We start from the raw sequence: 24,918 nt of genomic DNA on the forward strand, positions 1-24,918 counted from the left end.
TTCCGCCGATTTCACCATTTCACCATTTTCCGGATTCCACGAATTGGCAATTCGACGAACGCGATATACGAAATATTCAAATACATAATTAACCTTTATTCTAGCCAGCTAACCCTACCTAATTACTTAATCGCTAACCACTAACCACTAACCGGTGCGATAGGAAATGCGATAAAAGGGTATAATCAAAAGTAATAAGGGCGCTATAGTTACAGGGCATATGCGTGCAGGATAGGGTGCAGCACGGTGGGAGGTGCCGAGCCAGATTTGCGGTCTAGCCAGATTTGAATTTTGAGACTTTCTGCCTTATGAACCACCTTAATAAATGTAGATGTCTTGTTGCACCCAGGGAAAAGGGATATAGATCTGTAGGTCTTATACTAGCCGTGTAAGTGACGACTTTATGTGCGTTTGAAGCATCCGTTGGCCGGAAGATATGTACGGTATGCAATAACAGAAGCACCGACCGGCGCTCACTACCAAAGAGTCAACCTCTTCAACGGCAACCCAGAAGCCGACCGCTCCCACCTCTTTTCAACCGGACCCTACCTTGACCCAGGAAGATTTAATTAGTCGCCTACGAAGAAGGTACGCCTCCCCAACAGGAACCTTGGAAAGAGAGGTCCTCACGTAGCACGTACACGTAAGAGGTAACTCTGCACCACTCGTACCACCCGCCGGGCGAGTCTCTCAGGCATTACCGAGGCTCTGCTGAGTGCGACGTCAACTCTCAGAAGCTTCCACTTGTTAAGCCAAACATACCTAGGTAGTACACCTTTCAGGTAATCCTTTTCCCGACTCACTAGGGTACCAGGCACCAACCGTTGGCGCACAGGAGACTTGCAACTCCTGACCACCTTGGCCAACACCAACCAAGCCTTAGGTCGTTTGGCCGGATAACCGAAGCCCCCTGTGCGCCATCGTTAAGATTATATACGAAAAAGCGCTTCCGGTGCCGCAACCGGGCACGAAGAACGTGAGCACAGAGTGAGTGATGGCTGGCGGCCCTGATGAGTATATATCCCACCCTGCCAAATCTACCAGCCCACAGATCCTCACTTTCGAACAAGAGCCGTCAGAAGCGCGCTCCCCTAATTCGTAGTTTTTCCCCTGATCTCGGTTGGACACAGCCGGTTGCCGCACCTACCCGTGTAACCAGAAACACTGGAATTTCGCGGTGTTGGCACCACAGCCCGGAGACGGGGTGAATCGTGGACAGGGTTGAACAAGACCACGTAAAGTGTAGTAAGTCATTGGGTTCGACTCCGTATTCGTATCATCTCATTGCTCTTTCGGTTCTGGACTCCCGATATCATGCTCTGTTAGATCATGTCCACTAACATGAGTTCCAATCTCGCCGCACGTCATAATGTAGGATTCTCAAGAGAATGGGGTATGAAGCCTTCGTATTCAAACACAGTACTTATAGGCGACCGTGCATCCTGTGGAATGGGGTATATTGCGCAAAAATCCATACAGTCGTCATGTAGCTATGCATCAAGTCCATTCGTAAGCTGCAATCCTTGAACCTCGAATTGCAGGACTGCTCAATCCATGTAAGCATATTAAGACTGGGCCCCCAGCACGGCGAGCTGGTCGGCTGCCACATTTCCAGCATCATCGGCATGACCCTTGATCCACTGGAACAGTGTATTCGTGCCGAGAGCGTCCCTATCACAAATCTTTTCCCTGACAAGCTCAACCAGGTCTCTATTCTTCACATCATTGCCCTTGGTTTTCCAGCCATTCTTCTCCCAATTGACATACCACTCAGTCACACAGTTGATTGCATATTTGCTGTCGGAGAAAATGCGGACGTCCTGATCGTCCGAGACCTGCTCAAGTGCGCGTAGAATGGCCGTCAACTCAGCACGTTGGTTCGTTTGTAGCTCACCCTCAAGACGTTCAGATATGTTGCTATAGTTCGTTGTTAGCCCCAAGATACACATAATGCCATGGATTCGGACGGATATACCGAGGGTCACCGGCGCCAAAGAAGACGCCAACGCCAGCAACAGCGCCGGCGCGACCGTTTGACAGACTGCTCCCATCTGTGTAGATATGTATAGTGCCGGCTTTAGAGCTACTGCCCGCTGAGCGCTTGCTTTTCTTCGCGGGTGGTTCGATGTCTTCGTCCTTGATGGATGACTGGCCGGCTTCGTTGCCATGGGTGCGGATGTATTCGACCGCCTCGACGCGGGTGTCAAACTTCTTGTATTTGGGCCCCTTCCAGCCTTTGATGGCTTCGGCCGCGACATCCCAATCCGTGTAGATGCCGGGATCTCGCCCAATCGCTACAGCGTAAAACTTCTGCTGCTTAGTCCCATCAGTGGCAGTGGCGGTGTTTTCGCCGGCAACGAAAGACTCGGCATCTTCGAAGTTGAAAAAGGATTTATCTGGGAAGCGCCTGTCAGCTTTGCATGCATCCAAAGGGGCGGTGATGGTACAGGTCGGCGCGAGACGTACATTTGGCACCAGGGAAGCCTGCTGTCTGCGCTTGACATTCAGCCCAGGTGCCATAAACACCGGGCGACTTGCCGCAACGGACGGCATAGAATTTCTCGGCGGGGGCGTCCGCCTTGCGTTTCTTGTTAACCATTTCCGCGAGTCGCTGGTTGCTGTCGAGGAAGGCAGGGCGATCTTCAGTAGTCCATGACAAGCTGCCCGTTGCTAATCTAAATGGAGACTGAGGGCCCGCACGCGCAGGGAGCTGATATCGAGGGAGGGTTGTTTTATCCGCAGTTGGCAACGCGTGGATCCGGAATAGATTGCAGCAGCTTCTGAGTCAACCAAGTCGCATCGTCAACAGAACCTTCTACCGAAACAAAGAATAGTCAGAATCCTGCATGTCCTTATGTCAGTGCATGCTGAAGAGGTGCTGTGTTCGCGCGAAGCGTATTGCAGGCTTGTCCTTATGGCTTGCGAAAGTGAGGGGAGTTCGCATGACAGGCCAGACTGACAGGGCAACAATAACTTCTATCGCGCTGTATGCGGATATGCAGATAGCAGATAAGATTAGATAAAGCTTAGGCACTTACGGAGTACGGTGGCATCATAATAACCGGCTTAAACGCATATAAGTCACATATTTAGGTGCTTTACTCAACAGATATCCAATTCTTACCTGTTGCATACCTGTAGCTTGAGATGTGTAGACTCACGACACAGCCACCATCACAATACACAGGGAGTCACACAGATGGAGGATTCGTTAGATGCAATGCGTGCTCTATTTACTGCCGGAGGGCTCATTAGAGTAGGACCCTGGCCATTGGGCCAGGTCCATCCATCTCTTTCTACCTAGTATCATGCAGGGAAACCATCAAATATCAAAGATGCCGATGCTTGGGCACAGCTCTCTAATGTAGCTAAGTGCTGCGTCCGCCATAACCTGCCAAAAACTACCATAATCGTCCAATGCAATCACCAGAATCATGCCTCTCAGGTTACCAATTCCGACAAGGGGACTACCTAACTCCCTTGCTTGCCTCCAGAGTTTGAAATGATAAAACACCGGCGCAAGCCCAGAGCTTTAATCATTAAGCATGCAGGTGGACATCAACTGGAAGTCTCTCGGATTTGTCCGTTTCCCACTCCCAGCCGAGCATGCTCCAGTTGAGCTCTTTACGCCAGTGCAACCCCAGACCGTGGCCGCCGCCACATGGGCCATGCTCACAGCCTGCGTCTGGGCCACCGCAAAGATCCTGGGTGCGGTCCTCCGAACTCATGCCGCCAGTAAGAGGCATACGGTGACGGAAGACAATCTTGCCCATCCTTGAATGGAGAATAGCCATGGCACACATGGTACAAGGCTCATGCGTCATGTACAGCTCAAGCTCATGACAGAGGTAGCCATCGGGAGAAGGATGGTCGGCGTCGAAGACAACCTGTTCATCGCCGAGGAGAGGCCTATCTTGGAAAGCTTCAAACTCCAGGATTGGGGATGACGCCGCGGGCTCCCGCTTCTCTGACTTGACAAGCTTTTGGGCTACCATGCTGATTGCTCGGAGTGCAGCATGCGCCATTGGGTTGCCGGTATGGCCAGTTCGCTCTTGTCGATACCAGCGGGCGTCCCCTGCAAGAGCTACAATGGACACCTTTTCTTTTTGCTCAACGGCAGTCCCTTCAGTCTGGTTGATGTTGGTGTTGTCCGATCCTGCTGCATCTACCTTCTCAAAGTCATTGCCTGATCCTGAATCCGAAGCATCGCCGAAAGCCGGCTCGAGGCCGCCGGTGCCATCTTTGTTGCCCATGTTTTCGGAGTTCGGTGCCTCGCCGCCCATCTTGCCATCTTCTGCCTTGGCTTGGTCCGGTTTGCTGTGTTCGGGTTTCCCCGGAATTGTACGCTTCACAATCACAGCACCTATGGGCTCTCCCAAGCCGGCCTTTTGTGATTTCCTGGCGATATCGTGCGCCAAGGTCATCCAAACATCAGCATCACGAGATACAACACTTGTGGTGCGGCAAATGTTGCTGGGATGGGGACCAAGTGGGTTGTTCTTGCGGTAGACAGTCTGCCAGAATTGCTGAGACCACAAATTGGCCTGGACCTGTGATGTGGGAGCTAACAGAGGAACCGGGATCAGTCCAACGAAGAGGTCATCCCTAATGCCCGGAATCGCTGACAAGCCCCGTACGAGTTCTCCATAGTCCAACTCATCCCGAGGACCCAGTAAAATATAGAGATATTGCGACTTGCCAGTGTGGGCACCTCGTCCAGACTGGCTCTCGTTCATGAACTGATTCTTCAGATGAGGCGGTAAATCGGACGGTTTCGAGCATCGGCGCAGGTGAGGAAGGTTCTTAGCCTGATCATCACCGACCATGGCTCGGATAATGCTTTGATGAGACGGAACGTCAGTATGGTAACATCGGCCAAGCGTGCAGGGCGTTAAGCGAACCCAGAATAGGAGGCACATGGGAAAAGGCCCGCAGCTACTGGAGGGCGATGCGGCCACTTACTTGACAACATCATTGGTATGCTTCGTCGGTGCTCTCGTGACATAGGCTTGACCAATCAGGAGATTGTCTCGAAGCTCAAGGGTCGTCTTGAGCGGGACCAGCGTGCCAGTATCAATATTTTGTGGCAGGAGCCGCTGCGAAACGGGGTCGAGCGTCTCGACAACTTCCTTCATGGAATCGCTCATAGCGGATACCTGTTAGGAGACAAGGCGTCTTGGTGATGAAAGGGGTCTTGGGTTTTTGTTGTTGATTGTGAGACAATCACCTTATCGTGGCCTGTTAGAAGTGATCTCTGAGTAGACGTGTAAGGTAGCAGTCGAGACTGGTGAGCAACAAAAAGACCTCGGGCCAATGGCAATGTTTCGGTTTCGAATATATGAGAATGCAGAACAGAACCAACTCAGACAACAAAGCGTTGAATCAATTGGACCAAAATATGAAGGGCAGTTCCAGAGCAACGAGTCGATAGTAACAGAAGATGATGAGTTGGACTCGCTAGGCCAGGTGAATCGGCGAGGGGCAGAGATATTAGAGTCTACGTACCTAAGCTTCCTACATCCGTGCTCTCTGCATTGCGGCCATGAGGAAACCAAGTAAGTAATCAAGGGCAATTGTGAGAGGGCGATGGGCTGGTGAGGAAGGAAGGATGAGTAAACTTGGGGGTGGTCGCTGAAGCCTTCTTGACAAAACGTAGACACTCCTGTCTGCTAGGAAGGAGGCGTATGTGTGTTTTTTGTAGACCGTCAAAGACAATGACAGTTCTCAGCAACGAGGCGAGTGCTTGCGATCGGAGAGGCGATCACCAAGATGCCGGCATTCGTTTCACTCGGACCTTCCTTTCCGAGAAGATGCGAGGAATATGCCGACGACAGGCTCACCTGTGGCATATAAGAAGGTGCAAGAATGGCCAAATGCAGCTCGTTCAACCAGGTCGGTTGTTTCCAGATGAAAACCCTGCGCCACCAGTCACACTGGGTTTGTTCTCTGGACCTGGGCGGTTGCAGAGATATAGAATGACGAGAATGTGGCTGTTTTTCAGACTGGTGGGAACAAAGTCATCGTCAGATTCGGTGCCTGTTCCTAAGAAATGGGAAGTTATGGTCGGTCAGTCATGTAACTGAGGTGCCTTGTAGAGGCATGCGATTGTTGATTGATGATCGGATAAGCCAATGGTGGGGCTTATCGATAAACACTTTCTTCTGCTCTGGTCCCTGCATGAACGTTTACCTATTCGAACACGACAATTGTACGGAGTACCGGGGTCGGGTATCTCACTTCAGGTGGGGTGGGATTTACCTTGTCAAAAAGTAAACAAGCTACGCAAAAACATCCATGTCTCGTTCTCACAATTGGGTTCGAAGAAGGTATGCATCACTTCCAGTACCTGGTTCTCTCATGTTGTTTGAATTGAAAACCTTGCTCGGCTTAACCAATGAAGGCTCCAATGTCAATGCTCTATTGCAGCGTAAACCTCGGCATCTACGCTTTCTTCACGCATACATAATCTCAATATATACTATCAATATATACTACCAGGCGAATAGAGCAACTATGTAAATCTTAAATATGATCATTAGCCTGGCAAAGAGTGGTTTGGTGTTTTCCCGTCTCGCTGAGTTGGACGGACACGGACACCTTGTCAATCTCAGCCAGAGTGACGAATCGCTGATGTTAGATGCGTGACCGCTCACCAAAACCTCCCTTTCGTTCTCTAGGGGCCAAGGAAGCTGAGAACGCGTTGATGCATACGTGAGAGATATGTCCACCTTCTGGGCTGTCAGTGAAATCAATACTGCCTCCTTGAACCAACTCACCTCCCTGGACGCCCGCAGATTCCGGCGACCTGCAAGATGACCACCCACTGACCTGTTCCTTCATAAGACAATCACGCAGGTGGCTTAAAGTCATTGGCTGGGTGGTCATCGTCGTTTGGAGGGTACCTTTGTTGTCGTTTTCAGACGCCACCCACAACCTTGTGTGATAGTTGACTATTCGCGGGGTAGGTATCACCAAAACCGATTTCAAGAGTTGTGAAAAGGATATATGGTATATATGAGTTAGCACGAGGACTGCAAGCTTACCACCTGCTAGTGCAGTATGTGTCGATGAATACACATCTAATGTAGGTACCTTTATCCGGCAGCAATCTGACAGGATCTGGTCGTACCAGACCTGGAAGATTACCGAACTAGGAAGCTCTGAATCCTTGCTGCACGCACCACATTGTTGATTCTCAGCCTCTGATTCGTTGCAGCTGTGACTCTATGTCTAGCCTGTCTCTGCGCACTCGACTCCGTAAGCTCAAGATGCGGTTTTGTGCCCCCAAGCATGTCATGACTGCATCTTGTTCTACGAATGTTTTCCCCATCTGATCTCTTCAGGATGTGGTGTACGGGAGCTCCAGAGTCGAGCCGGTAAAGGGACAGAGGGATCTCCGGCGTAGATTGATACATGTGCATACGCCATACCAATAAAACACTTACACGAGTAGATTGAGTAGCTAGCACTATGTAAGTAGGTACATAGGCACCCATCGGGTACGTCACTGCGAATGTCTTGCATTGACCAAGTGTCGGTGGAAAAGACCTCCCTCACCCCCCTTTCTGACCGGATCTCCGAGGACTGGGTACGAGGTAGTCACTGGGTGCTTGGCAGTCGATCTCTTCAAGTGAGTACCGCCCAGGCCAAGGTTGTCTCACCTGGATCAATGATAAAACCACATTGGAAAAACGTCGTCTATTCCAAAGCCAAGCTACACTTGGCACCAAGGCACCTATTGAAATAAGTCAGGTAAGGCTTCTTTCAGGCCGTCTAGTAGCTAATCGGAGGTATTCCCGGTGATTTCTACTTGAAGCGCATGCAGTTCAATCCAATCCCGGAATTAATAGATAAGTATTTCTGATCATCCACAAAGGCCGTCATACAGGTCATTATGCATCTTTACTATCTATAGATGATACAGGTGTTCGTCCAGTAATGTTACGAAAGCGGCGAAGCAGTTGTTTGAGTTCCATTAGAGGGAGGGATGTTTATGACTGTCCCGTTCGTGCCGGTACGCAATCCGTGCATCCCAGTCGTTAGCGCGAAGCACCCTCCCAGATTCCCCCGGCCTCCTCAAATTGAACCCCACGCCAAGATGAATCGGGAGTGTGCTGCGTCTCGGGACCTGAGTAATAAGATTGATTGAGTAAGATAGACAGATGTGTGCGAGTCCGCGCTGTTGGAAACGAGGCTATACTCAGAGGCACCAGTGGAAGCTATAATTGCAAGCTCCCGCACACTACCTACCTACGGTCTTGAGTTACCACCAAGGCCCTTCTGCACAGTACCCAACCAAAGCTCACGATTCCGCACAAGCACTGTCTAATCAGTATTCTTGGCGACAATTTGTCTTGCCACTGCTTCGCAACTCCCGGGCACCCAGAGCGCAGCAGCCGCCCACGGGAGTGTTCCACAGTTCTTCATTTGACTTACACGGCCCTGGCTACGTGCTGCAACCGCCTCGGAAGTCAACCGCCTCGTTTGCGTAGGACAACAGGCAGCTGGCCAGAGGTAAATAGCGAGAAGAAACAAGACTGGTAACAGACGAGGGTTCATTGGAAAGCCAAGACGATCACCAAGCTGCGTTCAACCTGAGCCGGGGGTTCCAACAGTCTATCTTTATCACACGTCTCAATAGTATCGAGTACTAATAGTAGCTACCACCAACCGGGTCTTACCATTTGTGTTTCCCCAAGTTTCGCCAAGACTTACAACGGACCAAACCAAACTGTTGAGGCCCGCGGGCAGATCCTGAGCTGTTGCAGACTAGAGCAACAAGCCTTGGTCAGACAGCCTCATTAGGAAACAAAACGAACGACAGCCAGGCTGCCAGGTGGACAGAAAACATTAATAAAAAAAAGCGACAGGACTGGGATCCAGTTCTGGCTGGTGATCTCCTCTCTCTGCCCCTCCAACCAAGACTGCAACTGGCTGTGGTGGATCCTCCTCATCACAAATAAACACCACCACCCCACAACAGAACACAACCCTAGTCTTGAGTCTCGAGTTGCTTGTGCGAAGAAGGCGAGGAGTCAGAGTCTAGACATTGAATAAGAGGGTCCCTGGAGTCGTGGCCAGGAAGACTGCGACAAAGTGCAACAGTTGACTACCTGACCTCACGCCACTCGGGATAACAGGACCGAGCAGAAAGACGGACTTGTCAAATTTTCGCCGGCTCCTTTTTCTGGTTTGCCCTAGTCGCGGTCTCGCTGCTCGGAGGAAGAACGAGAAAGTGGTGCTGTCGAGTCGATTCAACCTCTCATACCTCTGTACGCCCTGTACACCAAAGCCCGATCCCTGTCGACAAGTGGGTGGCCGCTACCGGTGCAAGCGGAGCTTTAAGTCACATCATACACACCACAGCACGGCCGACCTTAAGTAAGGCAAGCCGCCTTTATTAGAATTTGGACCCTGGAGGAAAATGTCGACTCCTCAGCTTTTAACAACTTTGCGGCGAGCCAGACATATGCAGCTGTACACAAACTCGGAAGGAGGAAACGGAGGGGGAGGGGAGGCCAGAGCAGCAGCAGCCTCTGCACAAGGAAGGTCTCAGCAGCAACAGCAACAGCAGCAGCAACAGCAGCAGCGGCAGCAACAGCAGCAGCAGCAGCAACAGCGCAACCACCCCCAAACAACAGCTGACGGCGAGGGCCAATCGCCATTCGAGCATGCATTCGCCCAGCATGCCAACACGCCAGGGGCTGAGGAGCAGCAGCAGCAGCAGACGACGTCAACACCAGGTAAGCGAACTTCTTGTTTCTCTCTTTCTCCTTGGTAGTACTCTCCAACCACAGCATGTTGGTTCCTCCAAAATGTTGGTAACCCGTCCCCTTCCCAAGTCTGAGAGGGGGATTTGGCGATGGTTCCCTCCCCCCCCAGCCGTTCGTTCCCTTCTCATTTGCAGTTTCAAGGTTTTGGTCCCGTACCGCCTCCCCATCTCAAGTGGGGTGATATGACATTTTGACTTCATTTTCCTGAACTGTGACACTTCTCACCCGTTGCACCACTTATCTTACGAAACTATGCGCCGATAAGGCTCCGTCGCATCACCTCACTTTGCTGAACTTCCGAGACATCCTATCCTTTTATCAAGTCGCTGCGACCGTCCGCTAACGGGTTATTTTCTGTTTCTTCTGAAGATCCTCAACGCGCGCGCGCAACCTCCAACCCACAACCTCAAGCCCAGCAGTCAGTCCTTGCCAAGGCGGCGATGGCCAACCAGCTTGCTGCATCCACCAATACATCACCACCACCCCGTTCGGTGCCTGATGAAGATGCCGGTCGGTCCTATGCGACAACACCGGTTCCACTAGAAGCATCCGTCATCTCGAATCCCAACGCCCATTCAGTCAAGTTTCGTGGATCAGCTCCTGAGACTGAGCCCGGCCACCACGAAAGCCTTACTCCCAATGCGCAAGGTAGACCTGCGAACCCGACCTCTCTGGCCAACGCCTTGAAAGCAATTCACGATGGCGCATCCGACATGACTCTTCACGATTTGCCGGCCCCTGACAGCGACTCTCCTTATGCCAAGAGTATCTCCTCTACAGCTCCAGGATCCCCAAGAATCCCCCCCGTACGACAGAACTCCGGCAGCCAAACCCCGAGAGTACGCCCGCATGCAACCACTCTCAGCATTCCTGGCATGACGCGCTCCAATATCTCGCCTGACGGAAAGATCGCAGATCGTGATGTTGCTGCCAAGCTTGTCATAATCATGGTGGGCTTACCAGCCCGTGGCAAATCCTACATTACCAAGAAGCTCAAACGGTACCTCTCATGGCAGCAGCATGAGACGAGGATTTTCAATGTGGGCAATAAGCGAAGATTGGCCGGTCTGACTTCACCCGTCAAGCAACGCCAAGATAACCCTATGGACACACATCAACAAGTCGCTACAATCCTACTCAACGGTAATCAGGCACCGGAGTCTTCTTTCAAGAAGAACGATCCACCTGCCCTCGACATCAACAAGTCGGATCCATCAATGGACCAATCAGCGAGCTTCTTCGATCCCAACAATGCTCAGGCTCGCAGAATCCGTGAGCAGTGTGCTTACGACACCATGGATGAGTTGCTAGACTACCTCGTGCATGGAGGTGGATCTGTGGGCATCTTTGATGCAACAAACAGTACTGTTGCTCGTCGGCAACGACTATTCGACCAGATTAAGGCTCGCGAGCCCCAGCTTGGCATCCTCTTCATCGAAAGTCTCTGCCAAAATCCCGATGTAAGTTGTTGATGTACGTCTGAATCTCCCCGGCTATGTACTAAGATCCTTCTAGATCCTGGAAGCGAATATGCGTCTGAAGCTCTCCGGTCCTGACTACAAAGACAAAGACCCAGTCCAATCACTGGCAGATTTCAAAGAGCGTGTGAGACAGTACGAGAGTGCCTATGTGCCTCTAGGGGATTATGAGGAAGAGCATGGCATGCAGTATATCAAGGTATGCAAAAAAACGCAATGCCTTATTACACGGCGCTGAACGTACACTGACAATTGGATAGATGGTGGATGTCGGTAAGAAGCTGACACAGTTCGGTACTGAAGGCTTTCTTTCTGGTGGCATTGCCCACTATTTGTCCTCGTTCAATTTGGCTCCAAGGCAGATTTGGATCACCCGACATGGCCAGTCTCAGGACAATAGACTGGGCAAGATCGGTGGCGATTCCGATCTCACCGAAAGGGGCCATTACTACGGCCTATCTCTCTACAAATTCGTCACACAGAAGCGCAAGGAGTGGCTGGTTGAGCAGAAGAACAAAATTGCTCAATCATCATTCCCACCATTACCAGGTGATAAATCACCACCGTATCCAGAGCTCAACCGCGAGTTGGATGAGAAGAATACCTGCGTCTGGACATCGATGTTGAAACGAAGTATTCAAACGGCGGAATATTTTGAGGCTGACGAAGATTACGACACCAAAGCATGGGAAATGCTGAATGAACTGAATGCGGGCAAGTTCGAAGGGCTAACCTATGAGGAGATCGCGTCGAATTACACGAATGAGTACACCAAGCGAAAGAAGGACAAGCTTCATTACGTATATCCCGGAGTTGGTGGAGAAGGCTATCTTCAGATCATCAGCCGGCTGCGCGACATGGTCCGTGAAATTGAGAGAATCAAGGATCATCTCATCATTATTGGCCATCGATCTGTATGCCGCGTTATTCTGGCGTATTTCATGGACCTCACGAGAGGCGACATTGCAGATCTCGACGTACCGCTCGGCATGCTTTACGCCATTGAGCCGAAGCCGTATGGAATCGAATTCCACGCCTACAAGTACAACGAGGCCGAAGGCTCTTTCGATGAAATACCCAACTACAAGCCGACAAAGACAACTGACCCAAATGCCTGAAAATCTGCAGCGGCGCAACAGTCAATGTAACAACAGATGGTTTGCATCACCTCTCTTCTCTTTTCCCCTATTACTGGCGAAACACCGGAGAAATCACAATCACGGCGGCAGATGTGTTATAGATGGCCGGGGTCATTTTTGGAGTTGGGTGTCATGGGTGGAGTTGTGTCACGATGCTTAGACCACCTGAGCGGCGACGCAGCATATACTGGCGTCAAAGCTGCTTTACGGTGCCGGGCATGGCTCTTTGGATGTGTCATGGGTGGTACAACGAGACAATGCCCAGGGAAGGGGGCTCTGCATCTATAGAGAACTTGCTCAATCATCCGACGCACGACTTGCTCAATATGAGTACTGTAGCTTACATCTCATAGCTATGACAGTGCTTCCTATGAAACAAGAAACCTTGTATTGCTTTGTTTTACGACGTGGAGCCATCGCTGGTCTCATTATCGCCTAGTGACTACTTCACCCTAGCACGTCATAAAACTATCCGTGGGATACCCCGAGCATGTGCGTGATGAAACTTGTGAGTTCGATACGGCATTGTCGAATGGGTGTTGTTCCAAGCGGGCTTGTCAGTCTTAAGTGCTTGCCCCTGAGATATATCAGCTACCCCTATTTATGGTACTCAAATAGGGGTAGCTGTATGTCTCAGGAGCAAGTGCAACCAAAACCGATAGACCCCTTGGTAGACCAAGACGGGCTTATCATTACTCAAAAGGGAGAAAGAAGGCAGACTGCCAGAATAAAGGCATCTATCCTTAGCCTGTAGGACTGGCGATCAAGAGCCAATGGAGTAGGTAGACAAATTGCCCCTTTAACCAGCTTCTAAACAGCTTGAGCCTTTGTCCTCCTGGCTATGTTGCCTTAGGCCGAACTTGGAGTTGCTCTGAATGCCTGAATTGATTTTACGCACATCCCAGAAGAATGTAGGAACAACGAGATCATTATTTGCTTCTATCACCTAAAACGCCTTTTCGGGCCCTAAAACTAGCTACCACTGATCCAGAGCAAGCGCATCCCATTTCTCCGCCGTCTCTAGGCCAATACGGTTAATAATGTACGCTTTGGAAAATCTATAAACTCCAATTTGGGTTCACAAGAAGAAAAACGACCGTACTTATTAAAGCATGCAGCCTGGTAGGCAATTTGGTTGTATGCCCAGTTGGAACACTCGACAGCACATCGTGCTGTGAAGCTGACATAGTATACCCCAGTGAACAGAAGTGAATCAGGGAAAAAGCCAAGGCAGAATACACATTAATGAATTGAAATATCAAATGGTATTGATTGCTGTCAAAAGAGCGTGAAGAATACCTGCCGTAACGAATACTCACCCTGCTCCCTCTTCCCCCCTTTTACTGTTCATGACTTTCAACCCAGGGTTTTCCCAAAGCAGGTTAAGTCTGTCCAACTGCTCCTCGACCCACACCGGCCACCAGTTATATTGCCGGTACTCGAACGGAAGCTGGCGGTTCAGGTACTTCAGCCAACGGATGGTTCCCATATCCGTGTGCTTATCCCTGGCAGTCTTCTCCCTCGAGTTGACGAGGTGCTCCTCTCGGTGACCGGGGTCATGATCTGCTTGATAGCGATCCAGTGGGTGGCCAACACGTGGCAGACGTGGTTCGCGGGGTCGACGAGGTACTGGAAGCGCTCGTGCGGCATCTGCAGCCACCAGTCGTAGTGCTTGCAGATGATTTGGTACCCTAAAGAGTTGGTTATCATCATCCATACCAGAACCCATTTCTCCCCCTTCGTTCCGTTTTAAACAGACAGGTCGAACAGTGCCATACTCACCGCGGAATGGCGAAGTGTACAGTGCCTCCACCATATCTACGAGCAACCCGTTGTACTCGGCCTCGACCGTGTGGACGTAGAGAGGCCCCAGCGCCCGGACGCTGGCGATGGCTGCGTCGACCCAGTCTTTGCGGATGGGGGGCACTGTCTCCATGAGGGGCTGCAAGAGCGCCATCTGGTCCTAGCCGACCCAGTTGGTGAAGAGGAATTTGGCGCCCTTGCAGTACATCTGCGTGGCCACGAGGACAACGCCCCGGCAGAAGGTCATGAATTCGGTCATGCCGTCGTCGAGCAGGACGCTCTGGAAGGTCAGGGCGAAACAGGTGGCCACCAGGGCGTTGCCCTCTTCGAACATGTTGTTCTTGGGCACATCGTTCAGGGTCTTTTTGATGGCCTTGATGGCCTTGATGCGGTGGGCTATGGCGAACGGCAGCAGGGATGCGTCCTTCCCCAGCAGGTCGGAAGCTGCCAGGCCCAGCATCGCGTGCATCAAGTACTCGTGCTGGCAAGAAGATTGTGCTGTGAGCTTGGGTAGAAAACAATCAATAGACCCAGGTAACAAACAAACAAACGGCTATACTTTACATTTTGGGACAAACACGCCATCTCGTGAGTCCAGATAGCTTCATTGCCGAGCGGATGATGTGGGACACAGTTCAGGAGGAAATGCTGAACGAAGCGCATGTCCTGTAGGCTAAATAGAGGTATCCGATGCTGCGGCTGGTATTGACGTTAGCCTGTACCGGAGAGCGAGGCGCATAGCGATATTTGTGTTTTACATACCTGGTGAGTGACCTGGGGCATTGCCGGGTACTCGCAGTTGAGCCCGGCCTTGGTGCAATGCCCACATGAGGGATACGTCTCCGGGCACTGCTTCTCGATCAGTCATAAGAAAGTTGAGGCTGTTCGTTCATTACCTTGATCCGCCTCCTCTTGCAGTTGTAGCATCCTCTTCGACTTTTGGTGTGCCCTTGACGTTCCAATCGCTGCTTCTTCGCAGCTTGTCTTGCGGACCAGGAGTTATTGCTGGTGGACGTGGAGTTGGAAACAACATCTTCGACGACATCATCAATCAAGACGTTACTGTAGTTTATGGACGACTCGCAACCAGAGCCTGCTGCTGCTGCTGCCTGATTGGCTACATCAAGGAAGTCTAGCGTAGCTAAAGTTGACACCTCTGACGGCTCCATCCTCTCTCCGGTTCCCGTGTCCGAAGAGAAGCTTCGGCTCATCTCATCGCCAAGGAGGGGTGCGTGTGTATTGAGTCGATTGGCCACGGGAACGGAACCTTATCTGGTTATATTCCATCCGTCTGAGACTAGAACGTGGTTCTTTTGGCAAAGTCGACACTCGTTCAGCTGAATAAGGTATTGCAGTGCCAAAGCGTCTTCTTCCAACGCGCCCTTGAGTGATCACGTGCGGATGACCGTGGCAGCACTACTATGTTGGTACGTGTTGATTGACCTGGAGCTTAAAAAAAGCAGCTTGCTCAAGTTACAATACAATACACCCTGGCTACCTAAGTAAGTATGTACTTAACTCTGACGGCGTCTTATCACTGCCATTACATATTTCAGAGATAGCTAGCGCCTCAGCACTTTCGGAGGCGTCTCTCTTCCTTCTTCATCAAGTTTGAGCTACCCAATTGCGAGTCAGGCCATTGCGATGTCTCAGAACGATGTCACCAAAGTTTGCAGCTGAAGGGGAGAAATTTCGTTCTCTAGGCCCAAAGCTGGGTGGGAGCTGAACAGAAGTGGCTGCTTGGCAAGGCGCCCGACGAGCTAATCACTGACGCCGGTTCATGTAAACCGGCTCATGGGTGCTGTATACAGCCATCCCCATTGACACTACCGAAGCTACAGTACTTACCTGGAGCCGGCCTAATCGCAGTCCCGGTTCCGGATGCCAAAGCAGAGCCCGGCGGTCCATGGGACGCGAACTTGCAGATTCCACCCACTCACTGCTACCAAGGGAGATTCTTGTTGTATCCTACTTTCACGGACTTTGAGAGTACTTGTTACTAGTTGGAAGGGCGTGTCTCATGCCGAATGGATTTCTCGGAATGCCCGTTCTCTTCCAATAATGCCAACACGAAGTAAATGGACATTGATCCATATTTACTCGTATAAGCCTCCAAGCCTTCTGAAGCATGGACCCAACAAAGAGACGATAGTGTGTCAGAGCCTGGTTGTCACGTTCAACTTTCTCCATCGTCATCCGTGATCGTCGCTTGTGGGATATCGATAGTATTCCCCATATGCAGCCCAAGTTCTACCATTGTGACGATTCCTCACAAGGGAGCATTCGCCGAGTCTCGGGTGGACGAATGGCCACCCCACACACAACAATATAATAAACAATATATGGGCTTCAGGCCACAGGCTACGCAACGTCTGCTTTGATCGCAACCCGGTTTTGTAGGACAATACGAGGAGGATCGGCAGTCGTTTTGTACAAATGGGGGAGTTTTATACAAAGCATGCCTTGGCTGCTGTGCGCGCCTCAACTTGGAACTGGGCTCTCCACGAGCCAACCTGGTTTGTATGGAGGGCTTCTTGGCGATGAAAAAGAGCAGGGGTTGGAGTGGATGTGGATCGGATGATGCCGTTCCCGCTGGTGAGGGAAGCCAGGAAGCGGTACAGCAGCAGCGTGGCCCGCCGATCACCTACGCCCGTCGCCCAGCAGAATGAGAAGACAGAACAGACATGGGTGAGAACAGACATGTCTTATGCACTGCTGACGACGATGACTTTCAGTACAAACATGCATTTGCAGTTTCCACACTCTTCTTTTGTTCTTCTACCGTTCCGTCTTACGTACATGCTATCGTCTCCCCCTGCACTCTCTGTCTGTCTGTGGAGGAACGGTCCCCATCCTTTCTGAGGGGTTTTCCGACTTTCGTCTTTCTCCCCTCACGCAGTGGCCAGCTGCCAGCATGCCGGTACTGGTGGCAATGGAAGTCTGAAGAAGCAAACATCTCATTTCTCGGTCTGACATTGGTTATATCATCAAGATCCTAAGGGATTGGACAGGAGCTGCCAAGACGAGATGAGCAAACAGATACAAGTCAGCCTGATCGGGGGGCTGCGGGAGTAATCTCGCTTCGTGTTTCAGTGAAGCTGTCGTGTTCCATGTCCACGCAGCAACATCCGGCCACTAGCCCCGGCGTTTTGACTACCTACGCCAAGCTTTTTCCAGCCTGGCAGTTCCCATCGGGCCACGATGGCTTGGCTGAAGAATAAGTGACCCCCCCACCAGCGACCTCCACAGGCCGCTCCACCTTCCACGTTCTTTTTTTCAATCGTCCACGTAACTGACGGTCTTAGGCCTGAGCAGACCATCAACAAACAGCCATGGGTGTGTGGGCCGATAGACAAGCAAGCGCCGTCCGATTGGAACCTTTCCCTTCAGTTGAGAAATGGTTTGGTCCGTCCGTGTTCGTAGCAGTAGGTGGCGGCGCCTGGGCGGGTATTTACGTTGATGAGACGAGCGTTCAATTGATTCATTCAGTCCGAAACAACCTACATATTGTTTGCTCTTTACTAGAGTGAGAAGCCGCGCGCGAGTGGAAGGGGTTCCGGGTGGCGCACCAAATTCTTCTTATCATTCCCATGTGATGGGTGCTGGTGATAGGTTAGTACTCTACGTGAAGTAATCAGTCCGTCCGCTGCAGCTCGCCAAACTGACTTTGGGAACAGTTCGGCGACGGCCTCTCAACTCCGACATGTTGTGTACCACAATTCATCAGGATAGATGCTTGTTGAGTTGGCAGAGGCAGCTGGCCAACCTGGGGTGCATTACCCGTTGAATTTCCAAAAGCAAATGACAAATGAGAAATTGAGGATACGCAAGGACGCACAGTGATCTTATGTCTCTATTCCTGTTTGCATCATCGAGTGGTCCACGTTCCCTCGCATACATACAAGCCCGGTCACCTACGGAGTCGTGGTGACCGAAATAGCAAAAGCGAATGCGTCGTTTCGTTCAGGGGAGATGACGGCCGACGACGACATCAGTTCCAGGGCGCACCGACCTTTGGCAATGGCAACCCCCAGCGCTTATGGGAAACAAATGCGACCCTACTTTCGATGCCAAGAAAGTGACGGTATTTTTGCGTCTGACACCCGCATGCGTATGTGTGTACGTTTTGGTTGGTCGAAAAAACGTTCTTGTTCCTGCATGAGGAGTGGGTAACGCCGCAAAGGAAGAGGAGAGAGCAGTGGGTGAGCTGGTGAGGGCATACCAGACCACAGCAAACACACACACACACACACACAGGATAAGTTGTTGATTATTCCACCCACTTTCTGAAGATTAAGTGTGTGTGTGTGTGTGTGAGCATTTGTTGATGCCGCATATTGTACACAATAAAACCACCGGTGGCACCCGACCCTAATAACGGTAGCTATCCGCAGTGATCGGCATCAACTATGTAACTACATCCAAAGATGAGTGAGATCGGTTGTTGCTTCCCAGTTTACCTTTTGCCCCGGTTGCCAAGGTCGTCTGGTCGTGTTGCAATTCGTTTTTCCCACCGAAGGGGTTGCCACGCAATATCGACTGTTAGGGCAACTGTCAGATAGCTCATATCGGCGGGGAAATAACCATCCCTTCCACAAGCGTGAAGCCTCTTGTTTCGTCCGAACACCACCCAAAAGGTGGGCCAACCTAGTGGCAGCAATAGGACGATATTAAACGAAAACAAGGTCTGTGAGAAGGAGCGGTACGAATGCTATTCTCAGCACCATCTCATGTTATTAGAGCCCTGCCGTCCGGACTCGTAACATTAATAAAATATGACGCGCTACGACCGAGATAGCGTAATAGCACTTGTGGGAATGGTTCGTGAGTCTCGACCGGTAGTCGCTCCATCTTTTTCGTTCCTGGGTGAAGATCATGCCCACTTGGTACGAGAGTCCAGCGAGGAGTCCAGCCAGAACTTGGCAGACACTATGTGCTAAAAAGACCGACCGAGAAAAGAAAGATGCCTGGATGCGTTGCTTCCGGCAGGGCAGATGAGAGAGCTGAAGGTCCACCCCTCCCTGCGCGTTCCTGGTTCCTGCATGTTCCTGAGTGTCTTTTTGTCGAGTTACCCAATTTAGGTCGGCTTTCCGACTCGCAGGCCTGGGGCTTGCGCCGGCGTGCCCCCTGTGGCTTGCACTAACTTTAGACGATTGGCCAATGGGAGCGCGGAGAGCGGCTCTCTGACCCCTGAAATACAGCCCCTGTATGCGTACTTTGCCTATTTTAGACTGTGCCTGTCGTCTAGCTGCTCGCCTGAACCCACCCGGAACCCGATCCAGTGTGCCACCCATCCCATCGCCCTATCGAATCAGGAGTTGCCTGGAGCCCCCCGGGCCCCTCTCTCTTGCAGGCCCTAGCAAACGACGTGGTAGGGTAGTATGTAGTATAGAAATTCAGATGTTTCTTCTTCCCTGTCCCGCTCCCCTTCAGACACAATCACTTAAATTGTCTCCGGCTCCCACCTTCATTCTCTTATCCCGTCCTCTCGCCGCTTCTTTTGGTCTTCACCGAGTCACACACACTCTCTTCTCCGTCCAGTCATTCTTTTTCTGCTTCCGCAGGTCGCCAGCTTCGATCGCGTTTTACCAACTTGTGATTGTATCGTACATTCACTGCTGAGTTGTCGTCTCACGATACACTCGCAACAAACACACAGTTCCGCCGCTGTCCCATCGCGTCCCGAAAGCCTCAAGAGCATAAAAGCACAACACCCCACCCGAAAAGGATTGACCAGATCATCCGTCATTAGATCGCATCATTCTCTGCGTCTTTGATAGACTGCGCCATATCCTGTCAACGACACTTCGGGTACCCCGTCCTTACTCTTGACCGACGATACGTCTTTCATTCTTTGACTCGCTGGCACCGACACACTCCTTCTACTGGAAACTACGCCCTGAAAAGAGACATATATACCACCACCACAACTGTATCTGAAATCCGAACATACTTCGCAAAAATGTTCTCCAAGTACATCGTCCCGGCACTCTGTGCCTCCAACCTTCTGGGAGTCGTTGAGGCTGCGAACCACCACCGCCACCTTCACCAGCGGGATTACGTCGCAACCGAGGTTGAGGTCGTCACCGACATCGTGACCGTCTACGTCACCGAAGGCGACCTGCCCACTCCTGCTCCCACTCCCAGCGCGGCTTCTTCGGCCAAGTCCGTCTACGCGGCTGCCCGTCCTCACAAGAGCGAGGGTGCTGCTGCCGAGGCTGTTCCGTCGCCCGCTAGCACTACGACTCCGGTTGCACCCGTTGTCGCTCCTTCTTCCCCGCCGGTTGAGCAGGCACCTGCCCCTCAGCCTACCACCATGGTCACCGCGACCAAGCCTGCGCCGTCTCCTGAGCAGCCCGAGGTCAGCCTCCCTACCCAGGCCGCTGTCGTTGCTCCCGCCCCCATTGTCAGCCAAATTGCTTCCGCTGTCTCCTCGGCCGCCTCACAGATCGTTCCCGCGGCTTCTTCTGGCAAGGGCGGAAAGCGTGGTCTTGCTTACAACGACCCCAAGCTCGTTTCCAACATCTGTTCCACCAGCAGCAAGTTCACCTGGGCCTACAACTGGGGCTCCCAGTCCGACGGCCTCGACGCTGCCGTTACCTACATCCCCACCCTCTGGGGACCCCAGCCTGTGCACAGCCAGGGCTGGTCTCAAAACGCCCAGAAGGCTATCGCTGCTGGCGCTGACACCCTCATGAGCTTCAACGAGTGCGATAACGCTGGCCAATGCAACATGGATCCTTCTTCCGCCGCTGCCGCTCACAAGTCATTCATGCAGCCCTTCGTTGGCAAGGCCAAGATACTGGCGCCCTCCATCACCAGCAGCGCAACGCCTGGTCAGGGTATTGATTGGCTTAAGTCTTTCATGAAGGCTTGCGGTTCCGACTGTCCTATGGATGGCTGCAACGCTCACTGGTATGGACCTGGAGGCAAAGACGGTGTTAAGCTGTTCCTCAAGCACTTGGGGGACGTCAACACGGCTTGCGGCAAGAACAATGTCTGGGTAACCGAGTTCGCTGCCACCAGCGGCGACGTTGATGAGTTCATGTCAGAAGCCCTGAAGGAGCTCGATAACAATTCCGATTACGACTTCGTCCAGAAGTACTCGTACTTCTACCTCGCTCAAGGCAGTCTGATGCAGTCTGCCAGCGCCCTCAGCTCCTTCGGCAACATTTACGCCACCCTGTAAGGGGACAATTGATCTTTACCACCTTCTTGTAACCCACTCTTAGGGAGGCCCTTGCATTTGTTGGTAGACTTTGCATTGCGATGACACGGAACTTTAAAAAATTTACTTCATTTCTCCTGTACATAGTTTACCTGGCATTTGGCGAAGAGCCTGCCTGGATTTCCTTCCTTCAGAAATCTTGAGTTGGTCATTTAGAAGTAATCTCGCTGGATTAGGAACCGATCACGAGCTATGAACCCATATGAATTGATAAAAACAAACCCACGTTTTCGAGAAGTCTTCTAGTCCAAATCAATGTGTTATACTTGATGTGTGTTCGCCCTTGCCATGTTCCAATTTCGCACGATGGTTTCGACTCGTCCGGTTAGGCAACTTTTCAAGTGTGTAACCCCTTTACAAGCTCTGCTTTGGGTTCAATATAGTACATATCAATAGTGCAAACCCATAGTATACGTCCCCAATTTTGTTAGTCCTTGACGCCATATAAGCAAAGCATAAGCGACAAAGGGGTACATCTCTGAGAAGAACCTCCCAAAACTCCGCGTGCCCGAAACAGTATGCGGACACGTATGCTAGCGGACTAATAGTACAATACGTGAAAATGAAAATGTAAATGAAAATGAGATAAACCAGGGTGGCGTTATTTACTGTCGTCCGTTTTCCACGGCACAATCTTCTTCTCCTGCTGGACTCTGAGCCAGCTCCATCTGGCTAGGCTCTCTCGTCACGATACTGCGGATGGAGCGGATAGACGACAGTGTCCTAGAAGGCTTAGGCCTCTGTAAGGGGGAGACGGCATCGGTGGTGGCGGCACCGACGCTTCTTGCTGTATCGGTAGCAGCAGCCATTTCCGGAACCCCGCCACCAACATCCTCGACGGGCGCCGCGGCTGGTGTCGTCGTCGTCGTCGTTGTTATGGGATCTAACGTGCCTGGCGTGACCTCCCTGGGGTTCTGCTGCCTATCGTACCGGTCATCGTGGGCGAAAAGCGAGAATATGTTCTCCCAGTGGATTGGGCCGGCGGACGCGACCGCCACGTGGTAGTCATTGGAGGCGGGATTGTTGTTGTGCCCCAGCAGCAGGGGTTTCCCGTTGTGCACCGAGGCCAGGGAGTCCCGCCTCATCATCAGGCTGGCCGCCCTCGTCGTCCCGTCGCTGGGGCGGCGGCAGCACCAGGGCGTTGTTGTGGCGGCGGAGGACCTCCTCCTTCCTGTCGCATCATATGATGGTGATGATGGGCCGGCCTCGGACACGCAGCAGCAGCCTCCGCCCAAGGCTTCGGCGCGGTGGTAGTCCGTACAGGAACCTGAGCTAGAGCACGTGTCGTTCACGTCGTCGCGTCTCGTGACCCATTGGATTACCAGGGCTGAGAACAAGACTTGACGGGTAGTGGGCATTATTAGTATCTGGACTTCGGTCTGGGGGTGCGGTGAAAGGGAACGGGGGCAGAATAAAAGGGGAGCAGTACTGTCACAGTTACAGCATAAGAAGCATAACCAAGTGGCTTCACCGTTGAGGGCCATGAGGAATGAGAGGTTGCTATCCTCGATTATCAGCATGCATTTTCCATCAACGCAGTGTCCTTCGTTCCATCCCAGGACTGGAGGAACTACCTACATGATGCTAGAGGTGGCTGTGCAACATGAGCCAATGAATGTGCGTATAGCGATGGAGCGAAGCCTGACGTTGGCTGATGTTCGCAGCATACCCGTGGAGGCATTAAGGTCTGCGCCGTGTTAGTACCTTGAAGATGAAACCCCCAAATAGTTTACAAAGCTGGAACCTGCGTGCGCGACTCACCTCGAAGTGGTATCAGAAACAGTGTCGTGAGATATATCTACAAGGTCGTGAGTATCAGGACTTGCTACGGTCACGCCATGGCAGGGCGTAACTCACATTGACAAGTACATCACAGGAAACCAGAGGTACCAACACAGCCCTCCGTGCTCCGATGATGCATCGTCCATTTTCCAGGCGGAATATCCGGCTAGGGAGACTCTGTAAGCAACTGCTCAACATGCTCTGGTAACAGGGAACACTTACTGCACGAAGTTTAGAGTTAACACTATAACGTAAGTGCCTGCTTTGAGGTCAGTATACATGAGCTCATGCATGATAATGAGGGGACAGAATCACTTACACACTAGTCCGGCAGAGTTGAAGAGGTATAACTTTGACTTAAGCCGCCTCTTGGAGCCGTTTCTCACGATAAACTGCAGCAGCCAAACAGTCAGGTCAACCCAAAATTGAGCCAGGCAAGGGGTGTGGATTTTTGGCCTACCGCTCTCTCGCTCAAGAAGAGACAGATGGACTGTTGTGACATTAGCTGCGAGCGAGAAACTTTATTGTTTGGCAGGAACTCCCGTACTATCTGATCTTGTGTGTCAACATGGGCATACCTTTCTGGGGGGATAATTTGAGTCGCTTGACGCACCTTTGTGGTGACATATAAGATCAAGCAGAGGAAGATAGCGGCTGAGCAGCTCTTCACACCCACTGAACCGAGGCTAATTCCATGCTGGAGGATGAGCGTGGCCAAGGCAAAGGCCCACGAATCTACCAGGACAGCAAAAACAGCTGTCGGGCAGCATCAGGAGTCATCAGCCTTGGTCTGGTGCTTGCGAGGCGGAGGATATAAGACACTTACTCCAGATGACAAAGGGTATCTTCTTCCACACCTTGACCGCCAGATATCTCTGCGCTGTAAACAAACGACAAGTCAGCGGAGTTGTCCATTCATGGGCAGATGCATGGTGTCGAAAGGTTGGGGCTGGGGGCGCACATACTCAGGAAGGCTGTCAGGGTCACGAGAGCAAGCAGCGAGACGAGGTAAGCCCATGACCTCTCCGACGAGGGGCTCGCCTTGATCTCGCTTGGCGTGCCACAGAATAGAGGCTCGATGGCGGTGCCCAGAAACAGGCGAAGGCGAGTGCGGCGGCATGACTAGCTGGATTCATGCGGCTGAGGCAGCTGCTCGTGAGGATAGAACACTATAGATTCCTTCACATCACCATTTCCTCGCTGGGTGTGCATTGGGAGCGAAAGCGATTCAGGACGGATGAGGGGGAAGGAATGGATGAGAAAGGTTGCCCTTTTTCCTGGGATGGGGTCGGAATCCGTGTATATGCACGCATGCAATGCCGAAGTTCTGACCCCCTCGCCTTGAATAGAATTGGGATCGCCGATGTTAGCTTTAGTCAGGCACACATAGCAGTATACTATCGCCAGTAGCACATACTCTTTCGGTTGACATTGACGGTTGGGAAACCATGGGACGGCGGCGAAGGAAGACCCCCCGAGAGAGGCAAAAACTAATGGCATTGTGTGGCAACTCTGGGCAATCCCGGACCACTTCCATAAGTCAAATGGGGCTCGAGATAGAAAACCACTCGACTTCCTGGTTCTGGAGGAGGAGGAAGACCAGCGATCACCGGCCCCTTTGGTCTGATGCAACGAAGCCTGAGCCCGGGAACCAGAGTAAATGACAAATACTGTGCCGAATTACTCGTTGACGAACCTTGGGGCGGCGAGGCGAG

General features: G+C 51.8%; 7 protein-coding genes across 7 annotated transcripts; 2 read left to right on the top strand and 5 right to left on the bottom strand.

Moving 5' to 3' along the window:
* Window positions 1-1,565: 1,565 nt before the first annotated feature.
* PG994_001959 (RNase H domain protein) lies at window positions 1,566-2,599 on the bottom strand (the record flags this gene model as incomplete). The annotated part of the gene is made up of 3 exons (XM_066853368.1): window positions 1,566-1,917; window positions 1,976-2,396; window positions 2,467-2,599. The coding sequence occupies 3 exons, from the start codon at window positions 2,597-2,599 to the stop codon at window positions 1,566-1,568; spliced, it is 906 nt and encodes a 301-aa protein (XP_066721509.1).
* Window positions 2,600-3,539: 940 nt separating this feature from the next.
* On the bottom strand, window positions 3,540-5,147 carry PG994_001960 (tRNA-specific adenosine-34 deaminase subunit tad3-like protein; the record flags this gene model as incomplete). Its single annotated transcript, XM_066853369.1, has 2 exons — window positions 3,540-4,839; window positions 4,963-5,147. 2 exons carry the CDS (start codon window positions 5,145-5,147, stop codon window positions 3,540-3,542), a joined length of 1,485 nt encoding a protein of 494 aa, XP_066721510.1.
* A 4,322-nt stretch (window positions 5,148-9,469) lies between these two features.
* PG994_001961 (6-phosphofructo-2-kinase 1-like protein) lies at window positions 9,470-12,369 on the top strand (the record flags this gene model as incomplete). Its single annotated transcript, XM_066853370.1, has 4 exons — window positions 9,470-9,743; window positions 10,143-11,233; window positions 11,289-11,450; window positions 11,512-12,369. 4 exons carry the CDS (start codon window positions 9,470-9,472, stop codon window positions 12,367-12,369), a joined length of 2,385 nt encoding a protein of 794 aa, XP_066721511.1.
* A 1,336-nt stretch (window positions 12,370-13,705) lies between these two features.
* On the bottom strand, window positions 13,706-14,347 carry PG994_001962 (uncharacterized protein; the record flags this gene model as incomplete). Its single annotated transcript, XM_066853371.1, is given in 3 exon segments — window positions 13,706-13,930; window positions 13,942-14,081; window positions 14,173-14,347. 3 exon segments carry the CDS (start codon window positions 14,345-14,347, stop codon window positions 13,706-13,708), a joined length of 540 nt encoding a protein of 179 aa, XP_066721512.1.
* Window positions 14,348-14,353: 6 nt separating this feature from the next.
* On the bottom strand, window positions 14,354-15,404 carry PG994_001963 (uncharacterized protein; the record flags this gene model as incomplete). The annotated part of the gene is made up of 4 exons (XM_066853372.1): window positions 14,354-14,691; window positions 14,745-14,892; window positions 14,956-15,042; window positions 15,090-15,404. The coding sequence occupies 4 exons, from the start codon at window positions 15,402-15,404 to the stop codon at window positions 14,354-14,356; spliced, it is 888 nt and encodes a 295-aa protein (XP_066721513.1).
* A 4,751-nt stretch (window positions 15,405-20,155) lies between these two features.
* Window positions 20,156-21,382, top strand: PG994_001964 (uncharacterized protein; the record flags this gene model as incomplete). Its single annotated transcript, XM_066853373.1, has 1 exon — window positions 20,156-21,382. One exon carries the CDS (start codon window positions 20,156-20,158, stop codon window positions 21,380-21,382), a length of 1,227 nt encoding a protein of 408 aa, XP_066721514.1.
* Window positions 21,383-22,026: 644 nt separating this feature from the next.
* Window positions 22,027-24,323, bottom strand: PG994_001965 (uncharacterized protein; the record flags this gene model as incomplete). Its single annotated transcript, XM_066853374.1, has 8 exons — window positions 22,027-22,849; window positions 23,000-23,108; window positions 23,183-23,219; window positions 23,279-23,369; window positions 23,426-23,462; window positions 23,523-23,693; window positions 23,782-23,816; window positions 24,169-24,323. 8 exons carry the CDS (start codon window positions 24,321-24,323, stop codon window positions 22,027-22,029), a joined length of 1,458 nt encoding a protein of 485 aa, XP_066721515.1.
* Window positions 24,324-24,918: the final 595 nt, after the last annotated feature.

The sequence above is a fragment of the Apiospora phragmitis genome, assembly GCF_038363925.1.
Source record: "Apiospora phragmitis strain CBS 135458 chromosome Unknown utg000002l:1.0-5516284.0:1.0-5523493.0, whole genome shotgun sequence".
Classification (NCBI taxonomy): domain Eukaryota; kingdom Fungi; phylum Ascomycota; class Sordariomycetes; order Amphisphaeriales; family Apiosporaceae; genus Apiospora; species Apiospora phragmitis.